The 24,255-nt window shown below is 41.4% G+C and overlaps 2 protein-coding genes across 2 annotated transcripts; both read left to right on the top strand.

The window, feature by feature from the left end:
- Positions 1-1,743: 1,743 nt before the first annotated feature.
- LOC149088005 (uncharacterized) lies at positions 1,744-9,654 on the top strand. The gene is made up of 5 exons (XM_089243639.1): positions 1,744-1,886; positions 5,117-5,264; positions 6,172-6,305; positions 6,691-6,805; positions 9,301-9,654. The coding sequence occupies exons 1-5, from the start codon at positions 1,850-1,852 to the stop codon at positions 9,569-9,571; spliced, it is 705 nt and encodes a 234-aa protein (XP_089099765.1). The 5' UTR covers positions 1,744-1,849; the 3' UTR covers positions 9,572-9,654.
- A 1,429-nt stretch (positions 9,655-11,083) lies between these two features.
- Positions 11,084-17,164, top strand: LOC149088004 (uncharacterized). The gene is made up of 5 exons (XM_089252681.1): positions 11,084-11,241; positions 13,976-14,111; positions 14,273-14,415; positions 14,615-14,729; positions 16,699-17,164. The coding sequence occupies exons 1-5, from the start codon at positions 11,178-11,180 to the stop codon at positions 17,105-17,107; spliced, it is 867 nt and encodes a 288-aa protein (XP_089108807.1). The 5' UTR covers positions 11,084-11,177; the 3' UTR covers positions 17,108-17,164.
- Positions 17,165-24,255: the final 7,091 nt, after the last annotated feature.

Below are 24,255 nucleotides of genomic sequence, written 5' to 3'. Positions count from 1 at the left end.
TACGGGTATGGAGACAACCTCATGAATCCTACATGTCAACCGGGGACTGTTCAAGCTGGTAGAGGCTCTGTGATGGTATGGGGCGTGTGCAGTTGGCGTGATATGGGACCCCTGATAGGTCTAGATACGACTCTGATAGGTGACAGGTACGTAAGCATCCTGTCTGATCACCTGCACCCATTCATGTCCATTGTGCATTCCGACGGACTTGGACAATTTCAGCAGGACAATGCGACACCCCACACGTCCAGAATTGCTACAAAGTGGCTCCAGGAACACTCTTCTGACTTTAGACAGTTGAGCTGGCCACCTAAATCCCCAGACATGAACATTATTGAATATATCTGGGATGCCTTGCAACGTGCTGTTCAGAAGAGATCTCCACCCCCTCTTACTCCTACGGATTTATGGACAGCCCTGCAGGATTCATGGTGTCAATTATTACCTCCAGCACTACTTCAGACATTAGTCGAGTCCATGCCAGTGTGTGTGGCGGCACTTCTGCGGGCTCGCGGGGGCCCTACACGATATTAGGCAGGTTGACCAGTTTTTTTTGGCTCTTCAGTGTATATAAAAATCAGTATCATTCAAACGCACAATCCAATGTAAATTAACGCAAAAATTGATGAAAATTCAGGACTGAAGATAATTTTAAACTGAGAAAATTCTCGAAGTTAATGAAAGTTTCTAGTGATGAATTAAGAATAATCGGGAAAAAAATCCTAGCAACAAGAAAAATTCAGAACTAACGGAAGAAAAAATCTAGAATAAATGAAAATTCAGAATTAACGGAGGGAAAAAAATTGTAGAATTATAACGGAAGAAAATTCTATAATAAATGAAAATTCTCAGAATGAACGGATGAAAAAATTCTATAATAAATGAAAATTCAGAATTAACGGAGGGAAAAAAATTGTAGAATTATAACGGAAGAAAATTCTAGAATAAATGAAAATTCTCAGAATGAACGGATGAAAAAAATTCTATAATAAATGAAAATTCTCAGAATGAACGGATGAAAAAAATTCTATAATAAATGAAAATTCTCAGAATGAACGGATGAAAAAAATTCTATAATAAATGAAAATTCTCAGAATGAACGGATGAAAAAAATTCTAGAATAAATGAAAATTCTCAGAATGAACGGATGAAAAAAATTCCATAATAATTGAAAATTCTCAGAATGAACGGATGAAAAAAATTCTATAATAAATGAAAATTCTCAGAATGAACGGATGAAAAATATTCTCAGAATGAACGGATGAAAAAAATTCTAGAATAAATGAAAATTCAGAAACACAAAACAAATAATTCCGAAATTGATGAAAATTCGGAATTGACGATATAAAAAATTTTAGAAATGGTGAAAATTCAGAATTAATGCAAGAAATAATTTAAGAATTGGTGAAATCCTTCAATAGTATATGATGAGTGCGGGGCCTCACAAAGCTTGAGGGCCCGGTGCGACGACCGCACCTGTCGGACACCCAAGTGTTCTGCTACAATACAGAATTTATTTCAGGAAAAAATCGTAAAAAGGAAAGGAAGACATGATCCCAAGTTAAAATATATACACATACCGTTTTTTTTTATTTTCAAAATATGCATTAGTACGAAATCATGTCGCATTTCTTAAGGAAGAGGAAACACAAAATGGCTCCTACAGGAAGGGAAGGAAGTCTTTCCGGTGAGACGGACATTTTTTTTTTTAATTTTCTTTTGTTTAATTATCTTTGCGAAAGTAGATTAAAGAAAACAATAGTTTTCGATAGTGTTTCATGAGTTCTAATGCATTCATTAAACAGAGACCTTTGCATTACCTAAAATATACCGGCCGTAACCCCGAAAGATGGACGTTTTGCCACTGACTTCATTCTATGCCTTACGTGAGTTTTATTTCTCTTTTTATTACTTGCAATCAAAAAAGTTGCTTTATTATTGGCAATCAAAAAAGTTGCTTTATTATTGGCAATCAAAAAAGTTGCTTTATTATTGGCAATCAAAAAAGTTGCTTTATTATTGGCAATCTGCAATGTAGCTTGATATTGCCATATTCGAAACTGTCTGTCTTGACTTTTATGTATACACGGGGAGAGGAGGAGTGTTCCCGACACTACTGAGTCATATATGTAGCTCGATAAAACTACCGGATTAACATCAAATTTAATGGGATGTGGGGGAACTAATGACGGCATGGAAAGCGGATTCCGTAAAAAAATCGTAGTTGCGCGCGCAAACGTTGCCGATAGGAAAAGATGTCCTGTTTTTGTTCAAATAACACTAGCCACACTCGTGTCACGTAAGTGACCTACTGAGTGAGTTATAGAAGGAGTTACCTGGCGATTGACTGATGACCTGGTGAACGAGTTCTAATGACAGGTCGGTTTCGACATTCGATCATTTAGTCACGTGTTTACTCACTCGCTCATTCATTCAGTCATTTCCATTCATTCAGTCATGTCGAACTGATGTTGAATTGTTTGTCGGGAAATTTTCCCAGTGATGAATTTTCCGGATACGGGTCGTTCCACCATTGGCAATGATCGTCAAATGTTGGTGGCCTTAAGGTACTGGGAAGCTAGTCGAAAAGAGCAACCAGATCCTTCCAACCGCCCCCCCCCCAAACTAAGTCAAGGGGGGGGGGGGGGGGGGAGAGTCACCTTCTTCCCAATTTCCCAATCCATCTGGCCACATATTGATCGAGGAACGCCAACAAACACAAAATTGAGTGTTCTGAAAGCAAATATTCGCCGAGGAACCTAGCCAGCTTATCCTCTTTCTCCAGAGGTACGCATATAAGTGCCTTCATTTTTAACTGTTTTAAATGGTTTTAATTTTTTTTTTTTCAAGACCCCTGAGCTTGTGTGTGTGTGTGTACGTACCTAACTCAAATAGTCCTAGTAAAGATATTGATCCATTTAACCAATTAATTTTTTTTTTCTTTTTAAAGGGCATCTTGACATAGGCCTACAACAAACACAAATCAATCAAAAAAAAAATTGAATACCAAGTTTTAGTTCAGGTTTGAAGAAGATACGCCGCTGATGCCTCATTGCAATAGGGAGAGGCAAACACCGGCGAGACAAAACACACTTCACATTGCGAATGACTATTGGGCCTGGTTGGATACGAGTGTGGGAACAGCTACAGTCGATAGTTTTCATAATGCTCAAAAAAAAGAATTAAAAATGCAAATTCACGCCTACGTAGGAGATAAAGTACGAGTAATTCGGGATCTACAGACATGGTCAAAGGTCCGAATAACCTGTCTGCGCACCAGCGCAGCTCAACACGCATCTCCAGGGACGGGCTTAAGTATTTTGCGGCCCGGTGCAAAAACAGCTTTGCGGTCCTCTGAAACAAGGTTTCCTCGATTCCATTAATCCAGGGCTGATACACTTTCATCCGGACAAGCATGCATTGTGCTGTGCTTACCCCTTGTAATTTTGAATAATTTTTTAAAGAAGAATTTAGCTTCCTCTAGTCCAGTGCCCGGGGTACTAGATCCAAATGCACCCTTCTCTTAGCCTGGGTTGGTGAGGATGTCTGTCAAAACCTAAGGCCCAGGGGGTTCGATGTCTGAATTTTAGGCGTTGGACAGTATTTTAAGCAATCTCATTATGCCATGAGGTCCATCTCATTATCCCTTCCAATACGTTCCTAAAGTTTACAGACGAAACATTTTTTTTTTTCCATTTTTTATTCAATTAATTTTTTCCTTCTTAGATTCTTAGCTGAACCCAATGACCAGGGGGGGAAAAAACTGCACGTGCGCCCAGTGGCACATAAGGACTGGGGACCACAGCTTGGGATTTCAAAAGTATTGAGGAGAAGACTTGTGGGGCAAGTAAGAAGTTTGAATGTTGAGGTGGAAGATTCGAATGATCTAAATGCACATTATATACAAAATATATACAACGCAGCACTGCAGATAACAATCATTACACAGAAACAGACTTCACGTTAGGTTCACAACACATTCATGCACAGCTTCCAGCAGGGTCCAGGTCTTCTTCGACCACCTGGTCTATCTTCATCGAGACAAGACGAAAAAGTTCCGTCGGTCACAGTAAGCACAACACCAATATGAATTCTTCAGGTACAAATACGGAGGCCACAACAGGCAACTTGCCATGACAGCTCGTCGGAAAGAAACAGAAGAAAACAATATTCCCATTAAAAACTTCAAGAGCAAAAAAGGCAGTAGGGTGAGAACGTAGTTAATTGTTTTCGTTACTGGAAATAATGAATGTAAGTAGTTTGTTAATTAGGAAGTGTCTGCCGTTGGAATCAATAACTCAAATAATGATCACAAATTTAATTTAATACACTGTATTTTTTACCTAGTCGGGGGCTGCACAAAATGATCCCGCGGACCAGTTGTTGGTCACCCCTGTCCTGGACTATAACAGCCAGTTCATGTTCCCACTATCGAGAATCACATCACCGGATCTCATAATCATGATGTCCACCCTGGCACTATCTACAGTAGGTGGCTCTTCTTTATCTAAGCTTTCAATAGATGTGCATGAGACAGGCATCTTTAACTCGTAGCACCACTGTGCTTCCTGAAGTACCACCAGACCAACCGTGACACCCGCTCTGTCCCACTAGGGGATATAAGCTGGTCCGTCTTCCCGAAGTACCCCAGAGTGCTCGCAAGCACTTGATCAACGTTCCAATTAAACCCTTTGGAGGAGCCCAAGGACTGAAGTCAGTTCCATTTCATGCATTCGTATGCTAAACTTATCGTGAAGGTGCTCTTCTTTTGATGATGGGTACAGGCAGTGCTCGAAACTGGAAAAAGGTGGAAGGCCTCTGCCATAGGGTGACGAGATGTCCTAGAATGAGTTGTTCATTCCGGTCTCCCGGATAAGTTTTTAGATGTATAGAGAAGGGTATAATTCTGTCGTATTACCGTCGTAAATAGGCTAGAATTGGTTAAATTTGGGCGAGCACAAGTGATAGTTTGCGAAAACTGTGTACACTTCCCTGTTCAGCCGTATTGTAATATGCTCACCTGCAATTATACATTCAACATGTGTTTACATGATGAAAAAAAACGACAGCAATATTTTTCAATTATCAATATTGTTATTTTAAAAACTCGTTCCAGTACTGTCGGCTATACTGAGGAATGTCACGGGATCGAACAGCTGCCGCAGGAACGGTATCAAGTGTTACAACCAGCTTCTGTACGACACCGAGTTCCATGACCTGATAAATATTCTGACGACCAAAGAAGACATTGAAATCTTCTGCAAGTAATGGTTACACTTATAAAAGAACCATATTATATATAACAATTAGCATGTGTAAACATTGTAATTATCGTTATATAATGCTAATACGTCATCTTTACCAGCGACACTTCTCGGAAACCACGTGATTCCTATCACGCCAGATGAATACAAATGCTTCTGGTCCGGGGGAATTCGAAGAAGAGAACCGATCTAGTTTCATTCCGAAACCTCGATCAGCTGTATAGTAACAGCAGCTGCAAAGTGGTACAAGTCGGTTTTACGCGAAAGTTACAGCCGCGTACCCCGTTGGCCTTCTTTAACGAGAGAGAGCGTTTATGGCTCCAAAATACTGTGTAATTTTTAAGTGAGACCAAAACATGAAGATTGTTGTTTTTCACAGTAAACGGTGAAGAATTTTCGATTTCAAGGACTCGCCTGCAATAATGTTTGATGGAATTATTCTCTTCGTGAATTATGAAATTTAATATTTTTTTTTTTTCGCGAATAATAAATTTCCATCAATTATGGAATTTTTCCATGAATTATGATAATTTCAATCGGTTATAAGAAATTGTTTTTCCGTCACCAGTTCTTGAAATCATATTTTCCTGACAGTCCGAAAGATTTTTTTCATAAAATTCAATAATTCTGTAATTATTTCTATCAGTAGTTCTAAAATAATTCCTTTTTTAATAATTCTTTAGAATTACTTCCCTCTCTTTCGACACTTCCATCCTTCTCATTAAGTTGTTTTCCTCAGCTTTTCCGTAATTATGTATGTATTTACCATTTTTTAGTCGGGCCACGACAAATAAGAAAAACCCTTGGTATTACATGCCAAAATGTAATACCAAGGTAAATTTCTAATTCATTGGTAGACCTTTCAGATAGGATAGTTTACATAGGCACAAATTTTTCTTTGTTGTAGCGAGAAGACGGCTCTTTTGAACTGCATCGAGGAGTATAACAGTTGTTTGCTGCAAAAGGACGCGGATTTTTACGTTAACGCAACTACTGGGATCATCAGATTCCACAAATACATTTGCAGCGACAGGTTAAAAGGTGAGCGATACCTTCTATGAAATGATCAAGTCTACAGGATGTCTCATACATGCGTAAATTAGCTTCTTAGATATATAAGAGACAGTAGCAGGAAAATTCTCAGCTGTTAATCGTACACCCTGCATTTCAAAGTACTCTGATTTGCTTTGTTGCAGCGCTTTCTATCGATGAAAATTTGAAATATTTTTTTATGTACCAAAAAACAAAAAAAAACCCTCTGTGAGAATAACATTTCCGCAAACCGTATTGAAATACTAATTCCTTCAATTTTTATAAATTTTTAAACTATTTACGAATTTATGGGTCAACCTGTATAACAGGAACTTCTACTGGCTAAAATACAAGATATGCAAACTCTTCTTTAATTCTTAAATAATTCGTGTAGATTTTAGAAAGGAGACGAGCTGCTACTACAAGAACCGCAGGGCGATTGACAAATGCAGGACCTACGATCTGAGCCATCGCACGCTGAAGGGAATGAATAAGCATGGAACCTGTTGGTATGTAATTACAGTAGTAATTTGCAAGTTTTTTCTTTAGCAATAACAGCAGATTTTCAGAATTATTTCTAATATTTTGTCATCGGCGTGAAAAGTCAGTTTCTCGCCGAAATTTTGAGAAACCCGAAATGTGGCTTGTTGAAAGAATTCAAACATGTCCTCATCAGGGCTCATCAAATGACCCTCAACCTACAGATGATAGGGGCTGCATAATTTTTTCGGTAAAACCTGCGAACATGCACAGAGGAAAATAAAATCTAAAAGGAAACTGTAAACCATCAAAAGTGGAGCATTCGGGGTAAGTTTCGAAACAAATCAATAATCGGGAAGCCAACCCAAAAACATCCGAGAGGTCAATTAGAGGTTAGCGAAGATAGGTGCAATACTGCAGAATATTGTGGACAAAACCAGGGCTAATGCATCTAATCCTGCCTCAGCAGTTGCGGATCGATCGTCGGAGACATTAGTTGCTTTTAATTTGAGGGGCAGTGAGTCAAGTGATAATGATCAGCAAGACTCCGATGACAATTTTGTTCCCGTAGTTCATAAAAGCACCTCTCCGCATGAAAAAATACCACCTCTCGCTTGATATCACAGATATGGTGAACTGGGAATACAGTAAAACCTCGTTAAGTCGTCACCCTAATAAGTCGTCACTCCGGTTAAGTCGTCATTTTTCTTCAGGCCCTTCCAGCTCTCATAGACAGCAATGTTATTAAACCCTCGTTTACTCGTCGCTAACTTCGGTTAACTCGTCACTATGAAAAAGTTTGAGAAAGAGGAACAGAACTATTTTTATAACTGCCATTAACAAAAGAGCTTGTGTTAACAGCATTGTCATATGCTTAAAAGTCACCATAAAATCCTATATACCCAAACGGAACAGTTTGAGTAACGAAAGTTATACTGGGGGAAGTTCATTTGCCGACTAAGGTTTTTGGAACGTTGGGAACTGTTCGAGCTAGATCTCATTTCTGCATGGACTCTACTAATTTAGGGCTTGAAATTTAAACAAAACATCTTTATTGAAAAAAATTAGACATTCTTTCCCAAGTTGGAGGTCTTCTGTTTACTTTTCCCTGCCCAGGACCCGTCCACTAAGTCAAAGGTGTTCGAGATTACATTGTAGTTGTATCATGAACTACTGATGAAGAATTAAAACACTAAAGTTTTTTAAATTTGATGTATATGTAAAATTAATGTGCAATAAAGAGTTATTATGACTAGACTTAGACTCTATTATGAAGAAAAGCTACCTATTCTAACAGTTGCTCTGTTAGTCTATAAATTAAAAATTACTAGTATTAATCAAAGTGTACAGTATACTGTACCACAACAATGTAAGTAATAAGAGATAAAAAAAAGGTAAAATACAACGCCACAACAGGCAAATTGCCCAACGAGGTGGCTGACTTAAGAACATCATGGATCCCCGAGCCCCTACCTACTACTGCTACACCACACATGCACCCCCCCCCCCGCGGAACCCCCCAACGAATCGGTACATGCGGGAATGTGCGTGTACGTGTAGTGCAACCTGACGTAAAGTTTGTTTCTGTGTAATGCTTATTATGTGTAGTGCTGTCATCTGCCCCCAGTTTTACTAACTATGAGTGAAGTGTTATGGTTGAATGATTTACAGTTGTAGGACTGTTGCTCTCTGTGGCGAGACTTTTTAACGGGGAGATCGGCTCGCATTTGCGCCTTGAAGTTGGGAACCACAGAAAACCAACTTCAGCCGACCACCACTGTGGGGTTCGAACCCGGATCCTCGCATCACGAGTCCGGCACTATAACCACTCGACCACCACAGCGGCTCTATTGCTATTATTTTTTCTTTTGCAATCTATAAATTTATACGATTTTCACAACATTGCATATTGAAACTGACGGCACTCCGCTTAAGCCGTCATAATTTTTCGATAACTTGAGGTGACGACTTATCGAGGTTTTACTGTATTTAGAAGGGAAGCTGAAGGAATTCTGCACCGGACGGTTCAAACTTTACGTGGACTCACCGAAGGTCTGAGTTCAAGCAGAACCTCCTAAAGATAGATAGAAGGCCTCCGCACTCAGCTTGTGACGTCAGTAAGCAGTCCATTTTCCCTCAGAATATTGAGGGGGAAAAAAATTCCCTGCTCGTGCCAGCATCATCGTTGTGAGGAAAAGAAATGATCTCGGGTTCAGAATTGGCGATTTCTATGCCCCACATCCAATCACTACGCTGTATTTGTGAGCCAATCATGAAGATTATACGCCAAAATAAGAAGAAACGAAATAGAATGCTGCGTTTCAAAATGTGGCAAACTTGCTAGGTAGTCTGAATGACGTTTATGGCAAACAGTGCAGAGGCCTTCTATCTCTAGGAGGTGCTGGTTAAGTGGCCCGCGACACGTTTGTAAACCAGTGAAGTGGCCCGCACTCTCTTGAAGGTTGAGCACTCTTGTCTTTATGGCATCTAACATTTGTTTCTGTTTGTTTTTTCTTGTTCTCAGCCAAATAGAGGTCTATCACTGGTGTATAGCGGAACCTATCCTATATTCCGAATGCGGCTTCCGTGGCTTCGAAATGGTTACGGAGCTGGTGAACTTGTACTTCGACGTCCAGATCTCCAAGTGTCAGGATTTCGACGACATCAACTGTGATCTCTTCGTCGCATCGGGTTGTGGTGATGATGAGGCCAATCATCAGAGAAACGTCGTTTTATGGATACTCTTAGCACTCACGATATTGCACTCTGGGAACTACGACAATGATTTATGCTGAATATTCTATTTTGCCGAAAGAAATGTACCAAGCTGCTACTTTATCACATTTTTTATCAGCATTAAATATGAAATGTTTGTCTCTCACGCTTTTTTTTTTTAATCTCAATTTTTAGGGTTACCTTGTCAGTACAATAATTTTTATATTTTGATATTTACCCCCCCCCCCCCCCCCCCCAGAAAGGATTTACAGAAAATTCACCACCGACAAACAATTCACTGCTAGGAAAATTAGCCGACAGCACTTCGAAATCAGCGAGTAAGTGAACAAGTGAGCGACCAATGAGAAGCGAATAAGCTAGTTAGTGACCGAGTGATTGAGTAACTTTATGAGTCACTAACGGCCGTGATTCACCGACAGAGTTTAACTGGTATCGCAGGTTAAAGGATTAGAGATGGAAACGGTTGAATTCGGGGTTTTAACCAATTCGTGTCGATCTCTGATCCTGTAACCCGCGATTGCAGTTAAACTCTGTCGGTGAATACTGCCGTAAGTGAGTGGGTAATCGCACAAGCGGGCAAATGAGTGAGCGAGTGAATGATCGTACGAATGACCGAGTGATTGGCAGTATGAATGACCGTGTGAGTGAGTGAATGAATGAATGACTGATTCATTCGCTCTCTCATTATTTGCTCACCTGCATACTCCGTCGTTCACCAGCTCTCGATCATTTGAATTTTGGTAATGAATTTTCCGCACACGCCTAGAAAGGTTGACGAATGCTTGCTTAACCCCTTACTCATTGCCCCATATGCGGGATTCATACTGACAGGCCTCCAGACCGGGGGGTGGGGGGCCTGATTTCATTCATATTGCGTTTCTTTCAACACTATAAATTTACTATAGAAGGTAACATCCAGTAAATATATCCTGGACTGGGACAGATATGTGTAAGAGTGTAAGATAGGTGGATTGCGTACCATTTGAAATGCACGCACAAGGTTTGCATGTCCATTTAAATGTGTAGAGTCCGTATCCGTTAAAAATATTAATATAAATACATAAAATATGGCGTACGAGAACGGCTAAGAAGATGTGATACCCACCTCCCTCCAAGATGCGCAAGAGGCTCGCTAACCCCTGGACATGCATACAACAATAAATGCTCAGCCCCCTTCACCCCCCCCCCCCCGTGTAAGCGCCTATGTACTCACACGACCGCAGAGCAGCGGAACTGAGTCTAATCCGAATAAAAGTTCCATTTCCTATTACCAGCCATTTCTTCGGAAGGATTTCAATACTAACCACTCCTAGTCTCACCTAATTCTAAAGACATTTCTTATACCAGGAACATGTTTCCCAAACATCCGGCAAGTTATTCATCTGAATCCAGTAATATTATAGTCGCATGTTAAAGGTCTATTTTTTTTTTTTTTTACGGTCGTCGATCTCAGTTTGTTTCGGAAGATGACGCGCATCTTCTCTTCTTAGATGACTCTCATCCGATTTCTTACTAATTGGTGACGACCTATTTCCGAATTGGAAAAACAAACAACTATATACATCCTACTTATAATAAGAAAGTAACACGTCACTGTATATACCAGATGTCCATCAGGTGCAAACGTTCAAGTCCTAGGAGCTCATTTTGAGAAACATTTCACCGATGAATCTACTGAGCAATGTGATGGCCGTCTGGATTCCAACCATGGGATTAATTTTCTTCTTAGGTGAGATTTCTCAAATATATTTTGTTTTCTTTGAAACTATTCACGGTATTTCATTGGTGTCTTAAAGGGTGGGCCATCGGAATTCCTAGTCACAGACGGAGGCCTCAAATCAGGGCCGAAGGCCAAATGCGGCGGTAGAAAAGTATCAATACTCCCACACGATAAATGCCTAGGCTGACTCTATTTCTTTCACAAAATAAGGGATATCGTCAAAAAAAATTATCATATCGAGGCAAGTAAATTGCCATTTATAGCTGTAAAATTTGTCAAAGGCAAATAAAATCGCCAATTACAAACAAAAAAAAAATTGTCAAATACAAGAATTTTCCATTCAAAGCCGTTTTACTGTTGACGTCAGAAAGTCAGGAAACTACTGATGAGATCATGAATCTATTGTTGAAGTCATGAATCTATTGTTGAGGCCAGAATACAGTTGTTCGAGTCATGAAACCACTGTTGTAGACATAAAATGACTTTTGAGGTCAGAGAACCATTGTCGGAATCGGGGAGTTTAAACTACAATCGCCAGTTAAAGAATTAGAAACGAATTGGTTAAATTCGATCTCCAATCCTTTCACCTGCGGTTACAGTTTAAACTCTGTCGGTGAATACGGCGGCCTTGAGAAAACCATTGTTGGAGTTGGAAAAATATCGTCTAGTTTAGGCTAAGCAATCAGAATTCATGTTGATGTTGTAAAGTTAAATTATAATGGCATTAAAACCATTATTGCAGTCAGAACGTTATTGTTGAGGTTGGAAAATTTCTTTTAAGTCAAAACATTTTACACATACTGTTGAGGTCAGAAAATGTTTTACTGATGTAAGAAACTTGATATATCATAAAACGGTTGTTCAAGTAACGGAAATATTGTTGAGTTTAGATTGTTTAAGGCATGAAGTTACTGTTTGAGTTCTTGAAATGACTATTTAGGTAAGAAAAAATTACTCTCAGTGAAGTGTTGTTTTAAGGGGTGAAAAAAAAACCGTTTGTTTTTCTAATTATGTTGAGCTTTTGGAAAGCAATTGTAGAAATTATGTGATTACTGTTGAGGCAAAAAAAATAAATGTTGTAAACAGAAAATTACTGTTGAGAGCAGACGGTCAGGAAATCGTTGTTGAAATCAAGATATTACTGGTGTGGTCAGAAAACTATTGTTCGAGTCATAAAATTACGGTTCAAGTCATAAGTTTGACAAAACATTGTCGGAAAAGTCAAAAAGTCCGAAAAATACTGTTGAAAGTCAGAAAATTACTGTTTATGTCAGGAAAGTCAGAAAGCCGTTGTGGTAGCCAGAAAATTGCTGTTGAGATAAGAAATTCTTGTACAGGATATTATTGTTGAGGGCAAAAGGTCGGAAAAACCATAGTTGGAGTCAAAAAATTACTGTTGAAGTCAGAAAACCATTGTAAGTGGCAGAAAAATTACTGTTGAGGTCAGAAAACCATTGTAAGTGGAAGAAAAATTCCGTTGAGCTCATAAACTCAAAAAACTGTTGTTAAGCTCATAAAATCAAAAAATTACACACTGTTGAATTTAAAAAAGAACTAAGTCGGAAGTTACTTTGGGTTTTTATTTGGTCCCCAGGGGATGAAGTTATACCGAGAGGTACGAGACCGTACCTAATTTTCTTCGACATTCTGTTGTAAAACCAGCAGTTTTAAATAGTGTCCTTCGATCATTAAGAGGTCCATGGTGTTCACAAGGAGGAAAGCCGGGGGAACCTCGGCAGTAAACTACTCTATATAGGAGCAATGAATCCAAATAATATGTATTAATCAACCAATCTCAATTAGTTTTTCACGGCGAATGAATACGTTGAAGCGCCTTTTTCCTGATGGTACTAAGAACGCAGATTTAGAACAAATGTCAACAATAGCATGAATATGATCGCACGTGACTACAATATCGCCTCTTCCGATACAACGATAAATCCCTCTAAAACGAAATTTTTCGTGGTCCGCAGAAAAGGAATTTTTTTTTGTTAGGAATTATTGGGACAAGATGTGTGAGGGAAGGGCTGAGACTCCCACAAGGCAGAGCCGTCTTAAGAGTATCATGGGCCCCCGGGCCAAGTGGTTTATCGGAGGTCCTACCTGGTAAATCCTGGAAAATTTCAACCGGATCTCATTTTTGTGAGGGCCCCTCTTTTCTTGAGGCCCCCGGGCCGTGCCCGGGTGGGCCCATGCGTTAAGACGGCACTGCCACAAGGGTAGGACTGACAGGGTTCCAGCCCGGGGGGGGGGGGTCCGGGACTCTACCTTTCAATTTTTCTTCTTAAATACTATAAATTAACTATAGAAGGTTCCCCCCGCATGAAAAAATCTGGTTCGAGACCCGCGGAAGATTCCAGCCTAGGACCCTCGACGAAAAAACTATGTGGGGGGGGGGGGGGGGGTATAGGCTGAAAGCGCAAAAAATAAGTCCCGCACGGGGGTAGAGATTTTGTCTCGAGCCACCCTCTGATAGATTATACTCTTGTTTCTGGTAATAATGGTTCCAGGCCCTGTCTATTCCCTCAAGTTTTCTCAACATCTCTGTTATCGAGGTATGATTCAAAAGCGTGATGCCATGTACATTTTTGCAGTGTGGATTTCTTTTAAATTTTGGAGTCTTAACTAAAGTTTACGCTTCCGCCTCTCCATACAACCTGTCACCCGGGTTTCCCGCACGCTTTGCACCCTCTCTTAAGCCGGCCCCCGTTTCAGCAGTATATACTGTTCATTTTTCTTGTAGGTTTTTCTCCCGTGGTAAACAGCGATAGAGGATCCGAAACAGCCATCAACTGCTTCAACGAGATGAACAAAGAAAACAACATCACTCACCTCATCTTAGACGTCAAGGCCACTCAACAGATCCGTTCCTTTTGCAAGTAATCACAAATTTACTGAGAACATACAGTATATTTAGAAATACTTCTTAAATATTACCGTTTCGTGTGCCATACTGCTCGTTAATGATTTAAAATTCGAAACGATGTGTCACGTTCGGATTATCTATGGCAATTCTCTATTGATCTCTTTCTGAATGTAGACGAGTCAGTGACTGGATGAAATGCATAGCTGAGAGTGAGCACCACCTGACGACTGCCCAGAACACCGCGTATCTCAAGCTTACGAGCGGTGTTCATCAGTTCTACTTGAACGTGTGCCCACCTGGTACAGACATCACTGGAAGTAAGGTTATTGCTTCGACCATACGTTATTATGGTTTTTTGACCATACGTTATTACCTTTCTATGGTCTGGAATTCCTATGTTTTGCAGAATATATCATTGGATTTCGTATCTTAATAATGTTGTTAATTAACACGGGAAAATTTCCAATTGGTTCCGAAATTTTTATTCTAATTACATTCTGTATTGTCTTCTTCTAGAATACAAAGTTAACTCGCCTTGTTTCGAACTGGTCAGGCATCAAATAGTTACTTGCGGTGAAATATTACCTTCAGTGAAGGATCAAATAGCCCACGATGTTACCCTTAAATGTTGGTAAGTATAGTGCTTACAATATTTGGCCAATATTTGTCTCAAGCTAGGGCCACACTCCTGTGTAGACTAGCCCAATACATTCAAAGGTTCGTCCTGAACGAGTAGAGTGGTCATTCCACCATTGACAATGATCGTGAAATGTTGGAGGCTGGAAGGTATTAGAAGGCTAGTCGGACCTTTTAGCTTCCCACCCAAAGTCATAGGGGGGTCGCTCTCCTTCCTGATCGTCCAATCCGACGGGCCGCACATCAGACGAAGAACGCCAACAGTCACAACACGGAGAGTGTTCTGGAAGCAAATATTCGCCAAGGAATATTGAGCCAGTGTGTAGCCAGAGTAATGCTGCTGCTGCTACTTCTTTCTATCAGGTTAAGGCAAATATTGGAAACGAATATTTGCGAATGACTATTAGGCCAGGTTTGACGCGAGTTTGGCCCTGGCTTCACTGATACGTACACATATGGTGCTTTTGAAAGCATGGTAAAAACTCTAACGGGAAGATAAAGAGGTATATCGAAACACAAAAATTATCAGAAAAAAATATCGTGTTACGACTGTAGCAGCCTATTTAAGCTGCAGGGCACTAAAATTATTATAATACGGTTATATACAAGGTTCTCGGAGATTCATTAATACATGGCATTATTAGGCTAATTATCAGCTCCCTCAAAAAAGCAAAAGTGGGGCATTTTTGCCAAAACGATAGCTGAATAATAAAGGGGGCGGAAATTTCTGCCCCGTGAAAGCGGGACATATAACCAGTGCCATCTTAAGGCATGGGCCCACCCGGGCACGGCCTGGGGGCCTCAAGAGAAGGAGGAGCCCCACAAAAAATTAAATCTGGTTGAAATTTTCAAGTATTTGCCAGGTAGGGCCTCAGAAAAACCACTTGGGCCCGGGTGCCCACGATGCTCTTAAGACGGCCCTGCGTATGACATTTTCTCCGCAGTAAGTCGCTTCTCCTGTTCAAGTTTCCTCCGTAAAAGTTTCTAGTTGTGGGGACTTATTATCTTTTGTTTTCCATCGGAAAAAAAATTTGCGCATTCTGAAGCTTCAGGTTTAATCAAACTGCTTTTTTTCCCTCTGTAAATTATCGTTATCAGGCTGCAAGACTACGTAGGAGGCCAGAAGGTGTTCTCTCCCTTGTTGACAAACATTTTCCTACTTAGTGTCGTAATCAGTCCGTAGTATTCGTTGTGATCTATGTACGCGTGAAGCTGCTTTTTGCAAAGGCCTTCTTATAGTCAAGATCAATACTTGTGGCCAAAAAAAAAACCCTCTCCATCAATTCCTGATCAGTTTCAATTTTGTTTTACCGAGAGACTTTCTTAAGGGATCCATGAAACGTATTGTACATTCAAAAAAAATATCGTAATTTGCGACAGTTCCATTCTAACGCCTCACGACGACGGGGGGAAAATGCAGGATTTTACCTTAAAACAGTGTTTCTCAAACTGTGCGTCGCGGCTCCTAGGGGCATTGCGGTGAGCTGGAGATATCGTGCAACTATTCATGATTTGAAATGGTTTTTTTAAGAGAAAATATCCACCACAAAACTATTCTAGGGACCCGCAGATGAACCACGAATGTGGTAAGGGAACCACTGGCTTGAAGGGAAAAAAAATTCCCGTTTGGAATAAAAAAATGAAATGATTGAACATTTTTTGCAACCAATTATGCGGGGGGGAAAAACAGAGTTTAGCCGTCTTATAATAATACCCGTTACTAAGGTCCTGTTCAGTCGAACGGGATGCATGGTCAGTGGGCTTGCAAACGGGGTTTGCAGATATAGTTATCATTCGATTATCGATCGCATTAAGCGGCGTGGACTGTATGAGCAAAAATTTCGCCGCCAGCGTTCGAGAGATGTTGAAGGTCATAAATTCCATGTCTTTAGAAGAACAAAAAATGCAACCTTTATTGCACGTATTCACTCTCTGATACATTTGTACCTATTTCCGTTTTTTAGTGCTATCAACGAGTACAAGGAATGTGTCACGCGAGCGGTGAATACACGTTGCGGAAGCGAAGCCGGAAACGTGTTGCGCGAAATGGTCGAACGTTACTTCAAGACTTCCGCTAGAGACTGCCAGGAGGTGCAGAGTCATCGATGTTACGAAAGTGACCGTTTGGAATCGGACTACACGAGACGACCTTATCATCGTCACTACAACGGAGAAGGCAAATCGACGGACGACGGGGAACCTTGGACGAACGAAGTCGATAAGAAGTATCCACATGACAAATGGCACGAACGGGAATGGTACAAGCACTGGAAGAATGGCGTTGGCTCCTCCAACAGAATAGCATTCGTTCCTGTCACCGGCGTCCTCATTGGCGTGCACACCATTTTGATTTCCATCCATCATGCGTTTTGAATACACACGCATTCCATCGAGCATCGTTTATAAATAAAATAATTTTATACATTTTGATCTCTCGTTTGAATATTTTAATGCGCGTGGGTGATGGCAGGGTTGGAACTAGGGAAAGGAGCTAAAGGGGCAATTTCCCGAAGACGGTAAAATTTAGGGGATACGAAATGAAAAATTATGGTCATAATAGGCCTACTCGTGTTAGAGGAAAGATAGAATGCCAGGAGGCGTTCCTACATCTCCTGGGCCAAAACATTTTAGATAGAGATCCAGAGGCGTACGCAGGAAGGGTGCTCTAGGGCCCAAGCTGGCCAAAAAGTGAAAAACAAATAACATTTCGTTGAAAAAAAAAACTGAAATATTGAAAGCAAATAACCTTTGTAAACACATATAACACATATTAACCAATTCTTGTTCTTTGTTACGATCACGGGCGTAATATTACGTTCAAACGCCAGTGGAATACAAATACAACGCCACAACAGGCAAAATGCCCAACGAGGTGGCTGATAAAAAGATGCCCATAAAAATATGGATGTCATATATTTCAAAGTATAGCAACCCCAACCAAAGTATATACACATGATAAAATATTATACAATGCCCATAAAGAATACTTATGGTTGTCTTATTCTAAGAATGGATAGCTTCTCGATTTACCCCAACATGTTTATCGTATTTCTTTTTAAACGTGTCAATTGTGTTACAATTTACTACCTCCGGGGGTAAGCTATTCCATTTATTAACAACCCTATTAGAGAAAAATTCCCTGCGACACCATAACCTTGCATTGTCCCTCACCAATCGATACTGGTGTCCCCTTGTAAAAGCAGTTGATTGGCGGTGTACTAAAAGTTCATGGTCCATCCTATCCATCCCATTGAAAATTTTGAACACTTCGATCATATCTCCTCGACACCTGCGTTCATCCAATGTAAACATATTCAAAAAATGAAGTCTCTCTTCATAACTCAAGCCCTGTGTGCCAATAAGGACACGCGTAGCTCTTCTCTGCACCCCTTCAACCAAGTCTATGTCCCTCTGTAGATATGGTCTCCAAAACCTTACAGCATACTCCAGTCCAGGACGAACTAAGCCTCGAAAAAGCGGAAGAATGACTTTAGGAGAACGCGAAGAGACCTTTTTGAAAATGAGACCAAGCATTCTATTCGCTTTTTTGACCACCGCTGAACAATGTTCAGAAAACTTAAGTCGCTCGTCAATGAGAATTCCCAAATCGATGACTCTAGTTGCATCCGGGATAGTGACACCATTCAACTCGTAAGATAACCATGGGTTGTTCGAACCAAAATGAGCGACCATGCACTTATCTACGCTAAACGTCATGCCCCATTCATTTGCCCATGCTGCAATCTTGTTTAAGTTGGTCTGGAGCAACTCCCTATCGCTTTCATTCCCGATTACCCCCATTAGCTTCACATCATCTGCGAATTTGCTAGTAATTGCATCGATACCCTGATCGAGTTTGTCGATAAAAAGTGAAAAAAGTATGGGGCCAAGGACACTTCCCTGAGGAACTCCACTTGTGACGTCTGTCCAACCAGAGAATTCCCCGTTCACCATAACTCGTTGCGACGTATCTCTTAACCACGATTCTATCCAATTCAGCAAGTTGCCCCCTATTCCAATCTCGTGTAAACGCTTCAAGAGTTTGCCATGTTGGACCCGATCGAATGCCTTCTGGAAATCAAGGTAAACAACGTCGACATTTTTGCTCTTACCCAAAGCCTTAGTCACGTAATCATAGAAGCAAAGGAGGTTAGTTACACATGGCTTCCCCTTCCTGAACCCATGCTGATTATCCGACAATACATTATTCTCGTCTATCCACTTCACAAACTGCCTTTTGATGATAATTTCCAAAATTTTCGAGAGGGAGCTCGTCAAATTCACTGGACGATAATTAGACACCACTTCTCTACTACCCTTCTTAAATATCGGAACAACGTTAGCCAGTTTCCAATCTCTCGGGACGATACCCTCAGCAACACTACTCCTGAATATCTGTGCGACTGGCCCCAGCAATTCATTAGCACCTTCCCTGAGAACCCTGGGATAGATATCATCTGGTCCTGGTGCTTTGCTTGCACATACATTTCTTAGAAGATTTATTACCTCCACGTCTTCTACTTGAATATCCTTGAGGGTTTTATTACCCCATGCAACACCCGTATATCGAATATCATTATCTCCATTAAAAACCGACGCGAAAAAGTCATTGAAAGCACTACACATGCCTCAATTCAAACAAGTTCTCTGTCTTCACCATCGCAAAGCTTTATAGTAACCCTTGTATTTTCTTCCCCTCTTTTCACTTCTGCTTTTTTCCCCCCACACATACGATGTATCTTTCTAAGCATTTAAGAGCGAAAGAGAACTCGAAAAAAAATTATCTACATTTATTTAGTATAATTTTTCCTTTTATATTTTTTTCTTTCCCCCCTTCTTCCTTTTCCTAAAGTGTTATTACCCAGCACCTCCTAGAGATAGAAGGCCTCCGCAGTCTGCCTGTGACGTCAGTAAGTAGTCCATTTTCCCGCATAATATTCAGGGTAAAAAATTCCCTGCTCTTGCCAGTATCATCGCTGTGAGGAAAAGAAATGATCGGGCTCAGAATTGGTGATTTCTATGCCCTACATCCAATCACTGTGTGGTATTTGTGAGCCAATCAGGAAGATTCTACGCCAAACTAAGAAGAAACGAAACAGGATGCTGTGTTTCAATGACGTTTATGGCAAAGAGTGCAGAGGCCTTCTATTTCTAGGAGGTGCTGGATTACCTCGTCCTAACAAGAGCATCTATAGGCGGATTTGGCTAGACCCATACGCCATAATGTTTGATCGACTTATATCCAAGATTTTCCACCAGACCCTTATGATAAATTTTTAATTAAAAATAAAATAAGTAAGGGATTTTTTTTTATGCTGTGACCCTCTCGGGCTAGAGTCTTGTCGGCCTCCCTCCTTTAAAGGGCTGTGTAGAATTTTATGGGGGCCCTCCAACGCTAGAATTTCTGCGGGTCCCTTTTTTATACTAAATTTATCACACAAAAAACAAGATGCATCCAGGGCTCGAGGTTAGGATTTTTCAAGGGCCCTCTGTGATAGTAAGAAAAACAAACAAATAGAAGGGCTGGAACTCTATTGGGCTCCCATTGTGAGGGTCGTGTACACTTCTGCGGCCCCAAGTGTACAAAGGCCTCACTATCATTGGCGTACGCAGGGGAGGGGGGGGGGGTTAGAACTCCCCCCGGAGCCAAGATTGTAGTGTTATTTTGCAGGAAAAAACGTAAACTCCCCAAAAGGAAAAAAATCTGAAACCCCGCCCCCCTTCCCTCGAAAAAATTCTGCGTACGCCTATGCTCGCTAGTGTAGAAAACAAGCTAATGCGGAACCTCCGGTCTGAATGTATTTTACTACCCATTAATGGACACTACTCGTTAGTCGACAAAATCGGGTGGGTCGCAAGGTTCTACTAGTTGTGTAGGGAAGCAAATTATAATCAAATTCACACCCCGGGGGTGCCCCTTTATTTTTAGACAATCCCACGACAATTGTTCTCAAAGCCTGCGTCGCGCGCAGCTTATAGAACCTCGCTAAGAGATGGTGTATCGATGTGTGCCCGGTCAGAGCATCGAAATAATTATTTTCTGGACGAATGTAGGGAGCCACGGTAAAAGATGACAAGGCCAAAGGAGTCACGGGAGGGGATGTTCATACGGTTCTAATCTGCTCGTGGGCACACACGAACTTCCTTTATGTTCCTTTCTTTCCTTTGTGTCCGTTGAAAAAAATCGATTCCAGGTGGGTCCAGTTAAAACAGCTCAAGAATCGTTCAAATTACTGAACAACCAATTGCGAATGCTTTCATTGCATGTGATCCGCCCGCTTATGTACACGTGCTTTAATATGAACAAATTTTATATATATTCCGTTGCGCTCCGCTACAGGCTATCAAACAATCGACCTGCGCTTCTCTAAAAAAGTTGGACAACCCTGAATGAAAAGCATGCAAGCAACCTAAAACCGAAACCATCTTAAGCCGGGTTTACACCTGCAGTGGTGTAAACACCTCTCCGATACGCGGAAAAAATCTGATAGCAGCTCATAACAGAACCGAAAAGAGCAGAGTAATTTCTAATTAAGGTGCTGATAAACGGAATCATGGATGTACGCGGCGTCTTTGCGCCTCTTTCATGTTTACCGACAAAGCTCAGTATTTTCCAGGGTGCGTGAAAGTTGCCTAAAGGGACTTTTAAGGTTTTGCACAACAAACATTTTATCCCCTTTTCTCCATTCAGGCCTGCTCATGGTAAATCCGTCTATGAGGCTGTTTAACCTCTTCGCTTACAATTTATTGGCATGAAATTCGGATGATATCTATTTGACGAATGGGCGATAAATATGGTAACCTTGTCATAACCTAACCGCACGTTAAAAAAAAAGGAAAGAAGTTAAAGAAAAAAAGCAGAAGAAAAGAAAAAAACAAATGAAAGAGGAAAACGGTACAATAGATAAGTATAGAGAGAGAGCGGGTATATATATATATATATATGAGAAGTGGATTTCTCTTTTCACCCTCACCCTGCCTGTTCTATTTTGCTCTTATATGTATATAATAGAAGGATACATCCTATGCGGGGGGAATCACTATTAACTGTATAAAAATAGAAGAAAGGTAAAAAGAACGATTTCGTAGGGTTACAGCAAAGCCTCGTGATCACGAGGAGAGAGGAAAGAAAACAGAGAGAGCTTGTTTGAGTTTATTCCGCAGGCGTTTGGACGCAATATTACGTCCTTGATCATAAGTGTGGTTAACGAAGAGAGGTGAGCGTGGGCGAATAGTATTGTTCCATGTAGAGCGGGCGCTAGAATATACTGATCATCGCGCCAGACAGCGATTCGCCTTCGGAAGTAGAAAACACAATTCAAAAATAAAATACGCGCACAAATGAGCCAATTTCTTTGATGTACCGACTTCCATGGATATCGCTCGCGTATCGATACGCAATTTTGCGCTGTTTACCACCCACATCGACTACTAAACCCCCACATACACCTTGTCCATATTCCCTGCGGAGCTTCTAACGAACATTGGTACATGTTGGAATGCGGGGTGCGTGTTGTGAGCCTTACGTAATAATTGTTTCTGTCAATGTTTGTTATGTGTATGGCTGCCATCTGCCATCAGTTTTTCTGACTATGATTGAATAATTTTCCTATTCTCATCGACTGCGCTGTGCCATCACAAGCTTTACTACAGTTTACTAAAAGGTGGTATTGGCCGTGCACAGCTCCATCTAAAGAATCGGTTTTTCGCTGCGCAGCGCTGCGAGTGTGCACCCACCTTCAAGTGCATCATGGGGCTTTGAGAAAAATGGGAATTTTCTGAGGGCCCCCCCCCCCTTATTGCCTATAAATTTGAGGGTTCCAAAAAATCACATGCTTTGAGTCGGAAAACCAGATCTCATTTTCATGCCAGCTGGGGGAGAGGGCATGTGGTAAGATTAGGGCGGTCTTAAAAGCATCATGTGCCCTTGGGCAAAGTGATCATCTGGGCCCCCCCCCCCCAATTAGTTGAAAAAAAGTACCTACTACATATAAATTTCTATGCTTTCTCTCGCGTGCGCGCGCGCGAAAATCGTAGCCATCAAATCTCATTATCATGAGGGCCCCCCCTTGTTATACACTTATTAATACATGGGCGGAGACAAGGACATGTGAAGTGTTTCGAACCTGTGGGTGCTCGTCAAGGATGTGCTTAAGTATTTAGCGGCCCGATGCAAAAACAGCTTTGCGGCCCTCAAAACGGGATTTTCCCATCTCCCGGTGTCGTAGGTGCCGCAACCCAGGATGGGTCAACGTTTGACTCACCACGGGGCATCTTCCCTCCCCCCCCCCCAATAATTTCTGAAAAGCAATATAATGCCCCCTCTCTCTCTCTCTCCTGCGTACGCGCTATACACAGGACGACCGGCAACTTTCAGCCCTCCGCCCCCAATATTTACTTCGTGTCGGCGCCTCAGCCCAGTGTCCATGAACACCCTGGTCCACGCCAGGTTCATATAGGCACCCGAGAATAACTTTCAAACTACTATTTCATGGACATAAAAAGTATTCGACAATAAATTTGGTCGATAGTACCGCTGAAGTGTGCCCATAGGCACTTAGGTTGGGGCAGGGGGTTGTCGGAGATGAGAATCGAGAAACCCAGAGCTCCAACTAGATACTCTTTTAGCCGGGCAAGCATGCATTTAGCCTATCTCGTGTAGTTTTGAATAATTTTAAAGATAGAATTTAGCGCTTCCTGTGATCCAGCGCTCGGGGCATTAGATCCACCGGCCAGAGGGTTCGATCAGGGCCGCCGCAACTATGGGGAGCAGGCGGGTTTCGTGCCCCGCGTGCTAGACTAGAGGGGGAGGGCGCAAATTTTATTCCCAAACCTCTCCTTCAACATTACAAGGGGGGCGCCAAAATGCGCACTTGCCCGGATGACCAAGCATCTAGTTGAGGCCCTGGGTTCGATGCTTGAATTTTGGAGGTCTTGGCATGGCTTCACACATCCTGCAGCAAAGCCTCCTAGGCTAGGATCTTTGGCGGGTCCTACCGCAGTGAATTTACAGTATGAAAACGAAAAGTGATATGAATCATCCAGGGCTGGAGCCCTGTTAAACCCTAACACTGTGGGGGCCTCCGTGGGGCGTGGATAGAATTTTAAGCTATTTGCTTTGTTAACTTTACGAACGTTAAAGTCAAAATGTAATCAAAGTATTTTTATCCTGTTTTTGCGACCCGTGCCCTTCGCACCCCCCCCCCCCCATCATCAATGACTGAGCTGAGTGATCTAATGTATGTGCACATGATGACAAATATATCGATGCTTGATCGGCAGGGTCAAGCACGGAATGCCGCTGTGGTGGTCGAGTGGTCATATTGACGGACTCGAATAGCGAGGATCCGGGTTCGAACCCCACCGTCACCACAGTGGTGGTCGGCTGAAGTTGGTTTCCTGTGGTTTTCAACTTCGAGGCGCAAATGCTAGCCGATCTCCCCATTAACAAGTCTCGCCACAGAGAGCAACAGGCCTGCAACGATAAATTATTCAATCACGACACTTCACTCATAGTTAGA

The sequence above is a fragment of the Pholcus phalangioides genome, unplaced genomic scaffold (genome assembly GCF_987345545.1).
Source record: "Pholcus phalangioides strain wild (caught in Gottingen) unplaced genomic scaffold, Ppha-v1.0 ptg000003l_1, whole genome shotgun sequence".
Lineage (NCBI taxonomy): Eukaryota > Metazoa > Arthropoda > Arachnida > Araneae > Pholcidae > Pholcus > Pholcus phalangioides.
This window is presented reverse-complemented; position numbering and strand designations above follow the sequence as displayed.

Coding starts and splice junctions, on each gene's coding strand:
- LOC149088004 (XM_089252681.1), top strand. CDS start 11,178: ATGAATCTACTGAGCAATGTGATGGCCGTCTGGATTCCAACCATGGGA. Junction 14,112..14,272: donor CAGATCCGTTCCTTTTGCAA/GTAATCACAAAT, acceptor TTCTGAATGTAG/ACGAGTCAGTGACTGGATGA. Junction 14,416..14,614: donor TGGTACAGACATCACTGGAA/GTAAGGTTATTG, acceptor GTCTTCTTCTAG/AATACAAAGTTAACTCGCCT.
- LOC149088005 (XM_089243639.1), top strand. CDS start 1,850: ATGGACGTTTTGCCACTGACTTCATTCTATGCCTTAC. Junction 1,887..5,116: donor GACTTCATTCTATGCCTTAC/GTGAGTTTTATT, acceptor AACTCGTTCCAG/TACTGTCGGCTATACTGAGG. Junction 5,265..6,171: donor GACATTGAAATCTTCTGCAA/GTAATGGTTACA, acceptor TCTTTGTTGTAG/CGAGAAGACGGCTCTTTTGA.